Consider the following 15,632-nt stretch of genomic DNA (forward strand, 5'->3'; position numbering starts at 1 on the left):
GTAACTCCAAGTAGCCACATTGATACTTACAGAAGTTCTTCCTGAAAAAGTTTTTAAATGTCACATTTTTTGAATTTTCCAATGCTTGTTCGTGGATAATTAAAAAGTGTTGTTACCATACCAAGTAAATTCTGTATCTCCGGAACTCTCGGGTGGATCTGTTTCGTTTTAATGTCAAAATTTACTTTAAAATGTAATCTATATTTATAAATTGATGTATGATTTCTTTTGTGCCTTGTGTATTTGCTCCTCAATTTTTGGTGCTGTGTAAATGCTTTATATATGTTCCTTTGTGTGCCTTTCTGCTTAGAGCCACACCTCCCCTGGTTTGGGATTGGTAAATGTTTTATATGGTGAGGTCGCACAACCACACCATATAATGCATCCCATTTCCTCAAACCTACTAAGTGTGATTTTTCCGCATGTGTGTTTGCAGTGTCACCAAGATGGCTCAGCATGCACTGAGAACACACTACACGCTACATGTTTTCAAACACTGATTGTTTCTAATTCCATTTTGAGATTTTAATTTTGTGTAGTTTGTCGTTTTCTTTCATTGTATTTTCTACTTGCCCTTCAAATGGAAAGCTAGTCGCCAGTATTCCTTTAGTACTTTTATAATCATGAAGTGTGTGAATGAAGTCTGAACGCATGGGGCATAGCTTTGCATCAAATTGGGATCCTGGTCCTGATGACTGACACGGACCCCACAGGGGACAGAAACATGTTGACTAGAATGATGCAGCATTAATTACCCTCGCTAGGCACCGACCACTCCATTTTAATCGTCCCCCCGGTACTCTCCTTAGTAAAGACATACTTGAGGTACCAATGCGATTTTTATCTTATATACCTGTTCCACCAGCTTTCCTCTCCCTTTAAATAAAAATCCTCTAAGTGCTTCTTACCAAGTAGGAAGCCTGTTCGTCAATATAATAATTCTTGATAAACGAGGAGGCACAAGGGATGAAGCATGGCATCTGGATAAGTGTGTAAGGCCTCTCCTTGAGATTCCCTAATTCCTTTCCCTATTCGACATATAAACTAAACAAGTAGTTCTTAACCTTTTGACTTCTGTGGAATGACACTTAATCAGTACTGGAACCCCCATAGAAGCAGTGTTGGATCCAGGGGACCCCCACTCAGTCATTACTGGAAGCAGAGGAACCCTGCCTAAGCATTTTTATGATTTCACCTGCTAAACAATACACAGAAATACAGAAATTAGTATTTTTTTATATTTTAATTCACAAGAAAATATCGCAAACAAAATCAGAATTGTAATTTTTTTGGGGAAGATTGAAGTTTTCCTAAATGAGATTGAGGCCTCTCATCTATCATTGTAAATTCAGTTTGATGCACTTGCACTGCTCCCACAAACCAATCTGATGAGACAAACTTAATTTTTAGTCTCTAATTTCAGATTCCTTTACATTTACAGAATGTTTTAACATTTTCAGTTTTGCATATTGCTTCTTCATTTATATAAACTTTATTAATATGTTAATATTATTTAATTTTCAACCCCCCAGGGTTGCCCGTAATATAGATTATTAAGAAACGCTGTATTAGACACTTGTATGGTGTAAGAGAAATTGGAAAATTTATTGTGCTCACTATATTCTTTTTGGACCAGAATTGTTTTCTGTGTACATGTATACATAACTGGAGGGTTCAACTCCTGGTGGCCCATTCCTTCTTGTTCCTCCCTCCCCCAATTTAGTTTGGGAATATTGACTTAGCTGTGTCATTCAGTAGTTGAGCAGTTGTAGGTCCGTCCCATGTTCAAGATTTTGCTACTGAGGATTGTTGTTTTGGTTTTACCTTATCTCCACAGATCCTGAGGGCAGCATGTCCCCTTCCTTACGGAGTGACAGTCCGGGGCCAGCATCCTCACCGGCCTCTGTGCCCAAGGTGGTCATTGACCCAGAGCTGGAGAAAAAGCTGCTCCATCACTTGTCCGATCTCTCTCTAGCATTGCCCACAGATTCCGTCTCCATCCAACAGGCAATGAGCACGGTATGATAAGAATGCTGTCTTGGGGAAACATTGAGAAGATTTGGTATCTGTGTTGGGTGCAATAAGAAGTTATTTTTTCATCTGGGTCATAGGGGATACGATGGCGGCTGTGTGTCAACCTAGGTTAGGGCAGGTTGGTAGTGTGCCAGCAGAGCCACAGCATTCCCTGTCTGAGTCACGCTAAGCTGCCAATCTGCTTGTCGAGGGGACAAATAAGACACCTTTCTGTCTGCCAGGGTGCATAGTATGCGACAGCATGCCTGCGGTTTGTTGGGTAAGGGCGCATCCTTTTCAAATGGGCCATAGTAACTGAGATAAATGTGCAGTTTGTTCATAATAAGGAGAAGCATGCTGCTGTGGGAAAAGTAAGTGGTAATCGTGCCTACCAAGGCTCGGGTACAGAAAAAGTGTACCACCTGGGTCTGGGGCAGACGGAAATATGCCTTCCCTTGGTCAATACAAATGGCAGGTTGCTTCAGAGATATTGATATGTCGTCTGTTCTAAAAGGGTATTTTCGGACTTCCTGGTTAAGGACCCACCTGAAGTCACTTCTGCCACATTAGGTCTTCTGAGTGTTTTTAGTAGACCATTTTGGGAAGTGTTGTGGAAATTCCTATCCCTTGCTCTAGTACCTTCTTTGTGCTATATCATACCTATCCCCACCCTGTTTTACAGGCCAGTGCCCCTGTTACCCGGGAGAGTGTGGAGAGCCTACTGCAGAAGTTTGCAGCCCAAGAGCTAATTGAGGTGAAGGCACGTACCTTGCTAGATGATGAGGACCGCCCTACAGTCATCATCTACGCTGATCACTGCAAGCTGTCTGCCATGATCGGTGTGGTGGCAGAGAAACAGGCCCCCGAAGTCATTGAGACTGGCATTCGACAGAAGCGAAGACTGGAGCAAGATCCTACATCTTCTCTTGCCCCGACCTCATCTACCACGGCTGGCCCATCAGCGGAGAAGAAGGTGGTGGAGCCTGCAAAGAAGACCCGCAAGCATGCCTCAGACCTGGACCTAGAAATTGAGAGCCTGCTGAACCAGCAGTCAACTAAGGAGCAACAGAGCAAAAAGGTACTCTTTCAGGTGGGGGGCTGGAGGATAATCAAGCAGGGAGATAGCTTGCAAGAAGTTCCAGTGGCAGTATGGATGGGGAGTCAGAGAGCAGCAAAGGGTACTGGCATTATGGACAGGAGCATGAATGAGGAAATTTGATGGGATGACATGATTGGGAGCATCAAGGAAGGCAAGACATGAGTGGTAGGTGGGTGGATGACAAGGAATTAGTAGAGCTAAAGATCGTGAAGCCATCAGCATGGTGGCAGGGAAGAGGGCAGCTGATCGAAGATAAGGTAACAGGGTAATAGGTGATTTGGGAGAAGGACCTGGGTTTAGTCAACTTGGTAAGAGTTAGAATGGAGGTACAGGAGAGATCAACAGTTGGCAGCAGTACAGCCAGAGTTTGTCAGCATCATCAAAAACCATACTGTTTTACATCCATGTGGTAGGTGAAATAATTCTACTTCATAGTAAACTATTTGTTCCTGTGCTTCAGCTTGTTTGTCTCTTGCACTGCTCACCATGCAGGTGTCCCTTCCTTCATGTCACCATGTCTGTTTTGCCACAAATATCACCCTTTTAGCATCCTTCAAGCAATAAAGCATGTGGCTCCCGTGGATCATGCTCTTTCTCTTTTGCATCATGCTGTGTCTCCCATACATCACACATGTGTGCCCTTGCCACCACATTGTCAGTGTATGTAGCTGCCCTGCCTGCGTCAAATGTGCCTTGTGTTAGTTGTCTCCAAACATCGTAAGATCTGTGTATTGCTTGTCTTCCTGTATGTGTTCCCACATGAAATCCTTTCTTTCACCCTTGTGTGACTCTTTCAATTCCCTGTGTATAACTCTCTCCACGGCTCTTAGTTCCAAGTCCGTGTTAATCCCATATCACTCAGTCAGTTTGCCACTCCATACTTGAAGGACTTGTTATGAGTGTCCCATTAATCCTGATGGCATTGGTAAAGGTAATTGCTGGTCCCATCAGGATTAAACACTCGGGAAAAGTACTTTGGGATACTAGGGAACAATACTTGTCCACATTTTGTTTTCATAATATTTTTATTTGGTTTTTGAAAAGCATGACAAAAAGGGCACTTACAGTTGCCCACAACAAGCAAGTAGAGAGTGCGGAAGGGCATTAGTGCAGCAATAATCTTCACATCATATATCAGAAGTGGCAACTTGGGAATACTTAAGCAAGCAGTAATAATCTGATAGTTACAGGTAATTGAAGCATGTCGGCCATTAAATCTCGGCAGATGGTGCCTCATCTCTATCATCCCAGGTTGCCAAATCATAGTATTTTATGCACCCACCCCAGATCTTATAGAATTTAGATGGGCATGTTTGGCCATATCCCTCTTGACCACCACCAGACCTACGATACAGAAGTTTAATTTCGCTCATGGGACATCCACATCAGTGGGTTTACTAAAAAGAGCATTTTTAGGTTCAACAGCCCGTGTCTTACCCAGTTCAAATCTTTTGCCAATACGATTGTATGTCTGGACAGGTCCAGAGTATCAAAAAAGTCCCTCCTCAGACTCCTACACCTCAGGACATTGTATGCAGGCGTGCACGGTCATAATAGACCCTATGGAGTATTCTAAACTGAATGAGTCTCAACCTGGATTTAATTGACACTTTTTGCGGATGCATCAAGGCAGCCTTCCACTCCAAATCATCTAGTTCTCCCACCTCATTTTCCCATTTACCTCTCAGTTTCTTTAGGGCATCTGGTACATCATTATTGACTGTTTTATAAACAGAGGAGACTACATTTTTCACTAGTTGCCCCATTAACAGCTTGCCTTCCAAGGGCACATATTCGGGGAGCTATGTATCAGTGCTCTCTGGCTCCCAAGCGTTCCTGAGCTGTAAATATTTGAAATGTTGGTTGTCATGGAGCTGATAGTCACGTTGAAGAGGCTGAAAAGAAATAAGGCTACCCCCTTCAAGAATATCTCTCACCTTGGAGATTCCAATAAGATTCCAGACGCCAAAACCGCTCATTTTTCCAAGTTCTTTAAAACTTCCATAGTGGGGTCTCCCAGATGATTATATGCTCCTATCCTATATACTTGTTTGTCTTGAACCATGCCTCGAACGTCACTTGGGTTGCCGGTAGACAACGCCCTGTCCCTCCCACACAATAGAGATAATGTTGGAACTTTTGGAATTGGGATTTTTCTAGTGCATAAGTGGGATGGTCGCCATCCAAGTAGCCCTAATCATTTATAGCAGCCAGATGGGATTTCCAATAGTAGGCTTTTATATCTGGGAAGTCAATACCACCATTATATTGATTCCATTATAGTCTCCTAAGGGCCACTCTTGGATGCTCGTAATTGTATGCCAGCTTCCTGAGCTCATCATCAGTTTTAACGAAAATCTCAACGGGACTCCTGTAATGGGTATTTTGCAGGGCGTGTAGGAAGTTGGCTCTGTATGTGCTATTTCAAAGTAAGGAATAGCATGCACAGAGTCCAAGGGTTCCCCTTAGAGGTAAAATAGTGGTAAAAATAGATAATACTAATGCTCTATTTTGTGGTAGTGTGGTCGAGCAGTAGGCTTATCCAAGGAGTAGTGTTAAGCATTTGTTGCACATACACATAGACAATAAATGAGGTACACACACTCAGAGACAAATCCAGCCAATAGGTTTTGTTATAGAAAAATATATTTTCTTAGTTTATTTTAAGAACCACAGGTTCAAATTTAACATGTAATATCTTGTTTGAAAGGTATTGCAGGTAAGTACATTAGGAACTTTGAATCATTTCAATTGCATGTATACTTTTCAAGTTATTGACAAATAGCTACTTTAAAAGTGGACACTTAGTGCAATTTTCACAGTTCCTGGGGGAGGTAAGTTTTTGTTAGTTTTACCAGGTAAGTAAGACACTTACAGGGTTCAATTCTTGGTCCAAGATAGCCCACCGTTGGGGGTTCAGAGCAACCCCAAAGTCACCACACCAGCAGCTCAGGGCCGGTCAGGTGCAGAGTTCAAAGTGGTGCCCAAAACGCATAGGCTAGAATGGAGAGAAGGGGGTGCCCCGGTTCCGGTCTGCTTGCAGGTAAGTACCCGCGTCTTCGGAGGGCAGACCAGGGGGGTTTTGTAGGGCACCGGGGGGGGACACAAGCCCACACAGAAATTTCACCCTCAGCAGCGCGGGGGCGGCCGGGTGCAGTGTAGAAACAAGCGTCGGGTTTGCAATGTTAGTCAATGAGAGATCAAGGGATCTCTTCAGCGCTGCAGGCAGGCAAGGGGGGGCTTCCTCGGGGAAACCTCCACTTGGGCAAGGGAGAGGGCCTCCTGGGGGTCACTTCTCCAGTGAAAGTCCGGTCCTTCAGGTCCTGGGGGCTGCGGGTGCAGGGTCTTTTCCAGGCGTCGGGACTTAGGTTTCAGAGAGTCGCGGTCAGGGGAAGCCTCGGGATTCCCTCTGCAGGCGGCGCTGTGGGGGCTCAGGGGGGACAGGTTTTGGTACTCACAGTCGTAGAGTAGTCCGGGGGTCCTCCCTGAGGTGTTGGTTCTCCACCAGCCGAGTCGGGGTCGCCGGGTGCAGTGTTGCAAGTCTCACGCTTCTTGCGGGGAGTTGCAGGGTTCTTTAAAGCTGCTTCTTGAAACAAAGTTGCAGTCTTTTTTGGAGCAGGTCCGCTGTCCTCGGGAGTTTCTTGTCGTCGTCGAAGCAGGGCAGTCCTCAGAGGATTCAGAGGTCGCTGGTCCCTTTGGAAGGCGTCGCTGGAGCAGAGTTCTTTGGAAGGCAGGAGACAGGCCGGTGAGTTTCTGAAGCCAAGGCAGTTGTTGTCTTCTGGTCTTCCTCTGCAGGGGTTTTCAGCTGGGCAGTCCTTCTTCTTATTGTTGCAGGAATCTAATTTCTAGGTTCAGGGAGAGCCCTTAAATACTAAATTTAAGGGCGTGTTTAGGTCTGGGGGGTTAGTAGCCAATGGCTACTAGCCCTGAGGGTGGGTATACCCTCTTTGTGCCTCTTCCCAAGGGGAGGGGGTCACATTCCTATCCCTATTGGGGGAATCCTCCTTCTACAAGATGGAGGATTTCTAAAAGTCAGAGTCACCTCAGCTCAGGACACCTTAGGCTCTGTCCTGACTGGCCAGTGACTCCTCCTTGTTTTTCTCATTATCTCTCCTGGACTTGCCGCCAAAAGTGGGGGCTGGGTCCAGGAGGCGGGCATCTCCACTAGCTGGAGTGCCCTGGGGCATTGTAACACGAAGCTTGAGCCTTTGAAGCTCACTGCTAGGTGTTACAGTTCCTGCAGGGGGGAGTTGTGAAGCACCTCCACCCAGAGCAGGCTTTGTTTCTGTCCTCAGAGAGCACAAAGGCTCTCACCGCATGAGGTCAGACACTCGTCTCTCAGCAGCAGGCTGGCACAGACCAGTCAGTCCTGCACTGAACAATTGGGTAAAATACAGGGGGTATCTCTAAGATGCCCTCTGTGTGCATTTTTTAATAAATCCAACACTGGCATCAGTGTGGGTTTATTATTCTGAGAAGTTTGATACTAAACTTCCCAGTATTCAGTGTAGCCATTATGGAGCTGTGGAGTTCGTTTTTGACAGACTCCCAGCCCATATACTCTTATGGCTACCCTGCACTTACAATGTCTAAGGTTTTGCTTAGACTCTGTAGGGGCATAGTGCTCATGCACATATGCCCTCACCTGTGGTATAGTGCACCCTGCCTTAGGGCTGTAAGGCCTACTAGAGGGGTGACTTACCTATGCCACAGGCAGTGGGAGGTTGGCATGGCACCCTGAGGAGAGTGCCATGTCGACTTAGTCATTTTCTCCCCATCAGCACACACAAGCTGGCAAGCAGTGTGTCTGTGCTGAGTGAGGGGTCCCTAGGGTGGCATAAGACATGCTGCAGCCCTTAGAGACCTTCCCTGGCATCAGGGCCCTTGGTACCAGGGGTACCAGTTACAAGGGACTTACCTAGGTGCCAGGGTTGTGCCAATTGTGGAAACAATGGTACATTTTAGGTGAAAGAACACTGGTGCTGGGGCCTGGTTAGCAGGGTCCCAGCACACTTCTCAGTCAAGTCAGCATCAGTATCAGGCAAAAAGTGGGGGGTTACTGCAACAGGGAGCCATTTCTTTACAGCGTACAAGACTTTCGGGAGGGTGACCATCTTAAACATGGCTGCACTCCCCAATATCATTAAGGGCAGTGTCCTCCAATGGTCTGCATCTACATGGAATTCCTCATGTACCTTCTTTAGGTTCAATTCTGGGCACCTCTCCAGGTCTAATGTTAAATACATTTCAAGATGCTGAAACCCCTCCTGATCTAGTCACAGTCTCTCAGAGAGATCTGACAGTTCAAGGTATCCTCTGGTAGGAAAGAGAACCAGCTTATCTCAGTTTATGGTGTATCCAGAGTGGACACCATAATACCATGGGCGATCTGCTCTTCAGGTTGAGTAAGATATAGAAGGATGTCATCCGCATATAACGAGAACTTTTCCTCTCGAGTCGGGGACCCAGCAGTACTGAAACCCTTGATGTTCATGTGAGCATGGACTGTACATGCCAGGGGTTCCAGTATGAGGGCAAACGGGAGGGGAAACAAGGGATACCCCTGTCGGCTTATCTATTTATGGGAAATTCTGTGAACAGAACTCCATTAACCATTACTGCTGCCATGAGTGCCCAAAATTGTGGACCAAAGCCAATCCTTTGCACAGTTTGTATCATGAAAGGCCAGTATACTGCATCAACAAGAATATGAATGCATGGGGGGGGTCTCGGTGGGACTGGATGTCCGCCAACTCATTGTGAAGTCTCCAAAGATTACATCTGGTTGATCGCTGGGTCAAAAAGCCAGACTGATCTTTGTGGACAAGGGGGGGAAGGGGGAGACGATGCCCATGAGCCTAGTAGCAGAATTGTAACCAGGATGTTGGTCTCTACGTTAAGTAACGAGATTAGGTGATAGGACCCCAACTTGTGGCCGGTTTCCCAGGTTTGTGTTTCACAACTATTGTGGCTTGGCACAAGTTCTCTTAGGCTTCCAAATACATTTTGAACAGATGGGAAGCTAATATATCTACATATTTCTTTAAAACATTCTGGTGGTAGACCGCTGGGTCCCGACGTTTTACCCAAATTTATCTTAGCTACAGCTGTCTGTACTTGAGAAAGGGAGATCTCTTCCTCCAAGGCCATGCAGACCTCTGTGGGGAAGGTCGGCACAGCCACTGTACTCAAATATTCCTCAATTTGTTGAACGTTCAGCCAGTGGGGGGGATCTTTGTAAAGGACCTCATAGTATTTCACAAATTCTTCTGCTATCTATTTGCTGCAGAGGTTTTACCATCTATCTCGTCCATGTGGTGCACCCAATGGGCCTCGACCTCAAGTCGGCCTATCCAAGCCAACAACTTTCCCGCCTTGTCACCAGTATTCTAGAGACTTTTTTGCATGGCTAAGATTTGGGTACGTGCGTCATTGCTTACCAGAGCTCTATATTCAGTGTGCATGGTCTCAATTTCCCATGCAATCCAAATGTTTGGCAAGGCCGCATTCACAGCCTCAGCTCGTGTCAGTCTTGGTTCAAGACATCCCCCACGCTCGCTCGTGGCTTTCTTTTTCTTGAAAGCAATGATATTTTGGGCTCGGTCCCATAACCACTGCTGAATTAACAGAGTCCTTATTTTCTGTAAAATAGAGTTCACTCTCTACTTGGAGCTAACGTGAAATTGCCTCATCCCTCAGTTGCCCTGTATTCATCTTTCACCCCAGGCCATTACCAAGGGGCCTCTGACTCGGGGAGATCCAGAGCAGGGAGTTGTCAGACTCCCCTAGCCAAGTAATCTACTTGTTGGATCATCTCCACCTCTCCCGCTGGCGTGAAGATATTATCTACTCTACAAAATATTTTGTGCATCTCTAAGTAATAAGAATAGCCTCATTCTGTTGGGTGATGGCGGCACCATAGGTCAGAGAGCCCCAGTGTTCCAGCAAAACGCGTTAGTGGTGTGTGCATGGGTTTGTGTGATACAGTGCCTGATCCATCTAGGTTAGGGGACATAACATAATTGAAATCCCCACCAATGATGTGTAGTGAAGACTCGGTTGCCAGTAAAATATCCATTACCTTGTCCATAATGGGTTGTAGAATGCACGGGGCGCATAGACACTAATAACCGTAACATATATTCTTCCACAAAGGCCCTGAACTGCTACGTACATCCCATTAGGGCTCACACACCACCACTGAATCTGGAAAGGGGGTGACCTTCGGATCAGTATTACTGGGAGCCTGAGGTAAAGCCAGCATGAGCTAGTGTAGTCTAGGCCCTGGGGCTAGGAAGTGACATTGGGTTCCCCTCAAGTGGGTCTCTTGGGGAACCACATCCGGTTTTAAGTGCCTAATGTAGGCTCCAACAAGCCCCCTTTTGATTTTCTTGCCCAGCACATTGACATTCCACATAAGAATAGAGCGACCTATGGGGGTCCAAGTCACTGACAAAATAAACTGTTGCAGGAACAGGTATGTAGTCCAACCCACCTTCCACCTCTTTATTGTAAACACTAAGAACCTATTGTAAACTGCATTGCTACTCACACAACTACACTCAGCCAGAATCTTGGAATCTAGTCAGGGTAGAAACGGGCGCTGTCATCTAACCAGTCTCACTATCTTCTGTTCTCGCACACTTACAAGACACCTCACTCAGTCAATCGGTCACCACACACACCAGTCACACAATTAGAACTAAACAGAAATAGTAATGGGTGTAAAAGAAAGAAGTTATTAGAAATTACTCACAGGCCACATTTGCTCCCCCGCGCCAGGCAGACAGGAAGCCCCCAGGACTCCCCGATTGCTAAGGTTCCATATCCCTATCAATACCCTGACACAGATCAACATCTTCAAGTTCAGTCTGTTTACCATGCCTTATGTCCCTGTTCTTCTTCTTCAGGCGACAGTTGGGTTGCCCCCTTTGGTGCCACTGGATTGGCAATGCGGCTTCCCCGACCTCGGTACCCCGATTCCAGATTCAGAAGATTGTTTTCCGGTTGCTTCTTCCTCGGGAGTCCTCTTCTGCGACATATCCCCTCCTCTTTCTGATCAGGCCTACGGTTTGCGCTTCGAGGATACTTGTCCAAATATTTTCACTCAAGACATTTCACCTTCTGAATTGGAGTGCACCAGTAATTTTGCTTTAGGATAGCATTGGCAAATGACAGTGTCCACACTGGATACTGCTTCAGGACCCCAAGGGCAGGCCTAATAGGCAGTGAGGCTGGATATACCACCACGCACCACCGTACATGGGCCCTCCACAGACTATAGCACTATCTGTGGTGACCACCAACACAGTGTGCTGGCTTTCAGTGTCCATAGCACAAGTGTCATTGTGTTGTGTCTCTTCCACTTATAGGAATCAGCTAAAGGCTGTTGAGGCAAGACTGTTGCCTTGCCAAAATAAATCGTGGGGAAAAACTGCTAAGATGAAGCAGCAAGAGTGCGTGTTTTGTAATGTAAGTTTGGCAGCTCGCCAAGTTGTCTAGTGGTCCATATTGTATTGTAGTTCCCAGCTTCAGAAAATGGTCTTTAACTTGAGATTGTTGACTCAGTCTCCAAACGTTCACTACTGTCTTCTCAGGTAGAAGTGCATAGGTCAAAGTCCACAGTAAATTGTTCTGCCACACATGGGAGATGTTTCAGAATAGCAGGCAGTCTTGATTAGTGGTCCACTGGTTGTCTCACAGGGAGGTCAGTGCTTCCTCAGTTCCAAGTGCAGCCAAGTCTGTCTGCTTCACAAGAGAATACCACCCCTAGCCCTTTAGAGCATCTCTTTGGTCTCAGAAATTCAGCGCAAAGCTAGTGAAAAATCTGTCCCACTCCAAAAGCCAGTCTATTATTCCCAGCAAGCTTCAAATAAATTCTTCACTTCCAAGCCACAGTCTCCTGTAGTCCACAAACTGGTTTTGGCTCAGGGAGTCTGAAGTTGGTTTACCAACTCCAAAAATAAGTTTGTTACATGTGCTTTTCAAAAGCAGACATGACCTTATTGTGATCTTCATTTGTTGGGACTATTACATGGTCTCCTTTTGATGTTATTCTCATATTCACTCATCTACAGAAAAACCCATACACAACAAGCTTGATGAAATGAACGAAGAAGCCATTGCTTATTTAAAGGAATGCTGTCTATTGGCTTTGTTAAATATTGTTTTATGTATATTTGTCCCTCTTTAAATATTATTCTCCTCAATGCAAGCAAAATGTACACAGCATCTTTCATGCGTTTGTCATAAACATGGACACAGAGCGAGCAATAGGAGCACCCATAAAACTATTACATTTTGCAGTGGACTCTGACCATTTGCTTTCTGGTGAAGGAAGAAGTCCAGCTGCGGAGTCCAGGGGATGTAAGAGACCACTGGAGTTGCCCACGAGCTGTCCCACATCTATTGCCGGATTGCAGAAGGGTCAGTGGCCAACAGGACCGTCAACACGCCTTGGCAAATGCAAATATTTGTTGCACGGAAGATTGTAGGATTTTGGGTACCAGCAAGGTCCTAGTGACTGGACCCTTGGAGGGGAGTCAGGGCAGGCCTTCAGCAGGAAGGAAAGCCCCCACTAGCAGCAGGCACAGGGTGTCACAGAGAGACCTCAGCAGCACAACAAAACGAGTCCCGCGTAGCAAGAGCTGTAGAGTGGAAGCTGATCTTGGAGTTGTAGAGTGCTGGAAGATGGGGCTTCTTGGAGCACGAAGATCTCTTAAAGGAAGAGCCAGCAAGCCTTGGCAAGAGCAACAGTCGTGGTGCACAGGGGTTCCGTTCCAGTGGCTGCAGCAAGGGTCCACCGTCTCCCAAGTTGGTCAGCAGACAAGTTGAACCCGGAGGGGACCACAGAACCCCCACCTGTGAGCAGAGGCTTTTTGTTGACCATGGGACAGCAGGATCCACCAGCCAGTCGTCGTCTTGAGGTGCCTGCAGATGCAGGGGAGTGACTTCTTCACTCCAAGGGAGATTCCTTCTTGCTTCTTGGATGTAGGCAGAGTCCTTGTGATCCTGGTGATTGCGGTCATGGATGTTGCAGAAATCTTCTAGGAGCTGGGGAAACAATTTTTCAGTGGGAGACCTCCCAACTGGATGCAGTCTTGTTTCAGTTCCAAAAGCAAACCAGCCGCTGTTCCAGAGGCCAGGAGTATAAGATTTCATGCAGAGAGTTCCTTGAAGAGTCTTGCTCTAAGAATCTCGGGGGAGCCCTTGAGTAACCCTAAAAGAGGGTCAGTCACTCTCTGTAGTGACCCACCTATCGGAGGGGATCAGGGACATTATCTACCTGGCCGAACCAGTCAGATGCTCCCAGGGGCCTCTACCTACCTTAGTCCCAAGATGGCAAAATCAACTGACCACCTGGCAGAGCTCTGTGCACATCCAGGAGGAGCTGGACAGGGCAGTGATCACTCCTCTGTCTTTTGTGTGGTTTCACACCAGAGCGGGAACCAGGGCTTCCTGAACTGGTGCAAACCGGATTATGCGAGGAGGGCACCAAATGTGCCCTTCAAAGCAGTCTGGCGGCGCTCAGCAGCCACCACACCGCAGCCCAGAGACCTATTTCAAAGGGAGAGGTGGTCACACCTCTCTCTCGCAGGAAATCCTTTGTTGTGCCTTCCCCTGCTTGGGTTAGGCTCATCAGCAGGAGGGCGCCCAGTGTGTGGTCGGCAGCAGCATGGTCTAGCAGCCACACCCTGTAAGCCTGCACAGTCAGAACTGGGAGATACTCCAAGGAACCCCCAGTGTATGTGGGTTCATGCAATTAGCACTGGAATCGGTGTAGTTGTATGATTCCAACATGTTTTATACCAAACATGCCTAGGTTCGGAGAAGCCATTATGTAGTTGGACCAACCGTGTTGAGCAGTGTCCACTAAATATCTTAAGATGGCTTCCCCACACTTACAAAGTCCAGAGAATGGATTCTGTGGTTTGTAGGAGTACCCTGCTCATGCAGGAGTAGCCTCACACGTAGGGTCATGCACCCTGCCCTTGGGCTGAATGGCCTACCAGATGGATGACTTACAGTGTCCAAATGCAGTGACCTCGATATAAGGCATGCCTTGTATCTGAATTAAAGGTACATGCACCATTTCATGCAGACTGTAATGGCAGGCCTGCAGACACAGTTTGCATGGGCTCCCATGGGTGGCATAATACATGCTGCAGCCAGTGGGAGACCACTGGTGTACCAATGCCCTGGGCACTTAAGTGCCATATACTAGCTACTTACATCAATGCATCAGTATGCCAATTGTGGGGTGTAAAAGTTTACCAGCAACCAGTTTTAGAGGAGAGAGCACAGATACTGGTGCCCTTATTATGACAAATGCCCTCTGATTTTGTCTTATGGACATCAGGGAGTTGAGGGCAAATCTGTATGCCAACAGGAACAAGATACTGGGCAGGTTGCCCTCCAAACTATTAACCCACTTCAGGTGCTGGACCTCGTCCAGTTCACTGTACCTGGGTAAGTTAAGGATGCAGTTGAGAGGCAAGTAGTTCCATAAATGAAAGAAGCCCAAGCAAGACTTATCTCTGTCTTGTCACTCCTGCTCCAGGGAGAAGTCATGCAGCCTGCACTCATAGAACCCCACTCTGTCCCCACTGTCCCACTCATAGCCTGCTCCAAGGATGGCCGCGGCATGCCCCAACTTCCTTGGTCTGAGATCAATTCCACAGCATATAGAGGCATTCAGGGAGGCTAAGCTGAAACTTTTCACGACTATGCTGGTGCCTTCTGGAGTACCTTCACTCCCCCCTTGGACCTGCAAAAGGCACCAGTCCGCAGAGCAGAATAAGTGCTAAACCTTAAGTTGCCAATGATAGAGATTAAGGCAAATTTACTGAGGGAAATAGAGATTTGATAGAGACTTCTAGTTGCAGGTTCCTCACCTTTGGATTTCCCCCTGCATAAGTCTGGATCGGGACATTTTTCTCAAGCAGTACCCCTGTGTGCCGTTAGTTGGCATCGGTTGGCTCTGCTACTGTGCTGTGCACGCCAGAAATTACATTTGGGGCCCGATGTGGTGCCACCCCAGCGTGCTGAAATCAATTCTTTTCTTTCCAAACCAGCCACACACACATCTGAAGAAGAGCTACCCTGTCACTTTTTGACTGATCTTTTTCAATGTTTTGTCAAAGCTTTTTGAGTGTTTCACTGGTGTGTTGAGATGTCAGGATGCAAGACCGGCTTCAGGCTGTGCAAATCCTGTCCGTGACTGATTTGCACTTCATGTTCTTGTCGTGTTTGGAGCGTGACCACGACCCGAAGTCGTGCTTGGTGTGCCAGGTCATGATTCCGAGAGCTTTGAGGGGGTGGTCCCTAAAGCTACTTGCGTCCTGGTGCTCCGCTCCACGTCGCTCCGGATCTCGGTTGAGAGGAAAGTCCCGAGAACGGTCACAAGCCCCCATTCTTCGTCATCCCACTCCAAGTCCTTAGGTCGTTTGAGTAAGTCAAGGCACAAGAAAAAGTCAAAGAAGAGCAAACGTTATTTAACTTCACTGCGTCTGTTGGCCGA

The 15,632-nt window shown here is 46.8% G+C and overlaps 1 protein-coding gene across 2 annotated transcripts in view; it reads left to right on the plus strand.

The window, feature by feature from the left end:
- Positions 1-15,632, plus strand: part of METTL3 (methyltransferase 3, N6-adenosine-methyltransferase complex catalytic subunit) — a 124,207-nt gene that overhangs the window by 59,359 nt on the left and 49,216 nt on the right. For both annotated transcript variants that reach the window (XR_011204830.1, XM_069238263.1), the window contains exons 2-3: positions 1,838-2,019; positions 2,696-3,091. Coding sequence is in view for 1 of the 2 variants with exons in the window: in XM_069238263.1 (XP_069094364.1) it covers positions 1,838-2,019; positions 2,696-3,091 (578 nt within the window). In the remaining variant the exon portion in view is untranslated. The remainder of the gene's footprint in view (positions 1-1,837; positions 2,020-2,695; positions 3,092-15,632) is intronic.

The sequence above is a fragment of the Pleurodeles waltl genome, chromosome 6 (genome assembly GCF_031143425.1).
Source record: "Pleurodeles waltl isolate 20211129_DDA chromosome 6, aPleWal1.hap1.20221129, whole genome shotgun sequence".
Lineage (NCBI taxonomy): Eukaryota > Metazoa > Chordata > Amphibia > Caudata > Salamandridae > Pleurodeles > Pleurodeles waltl.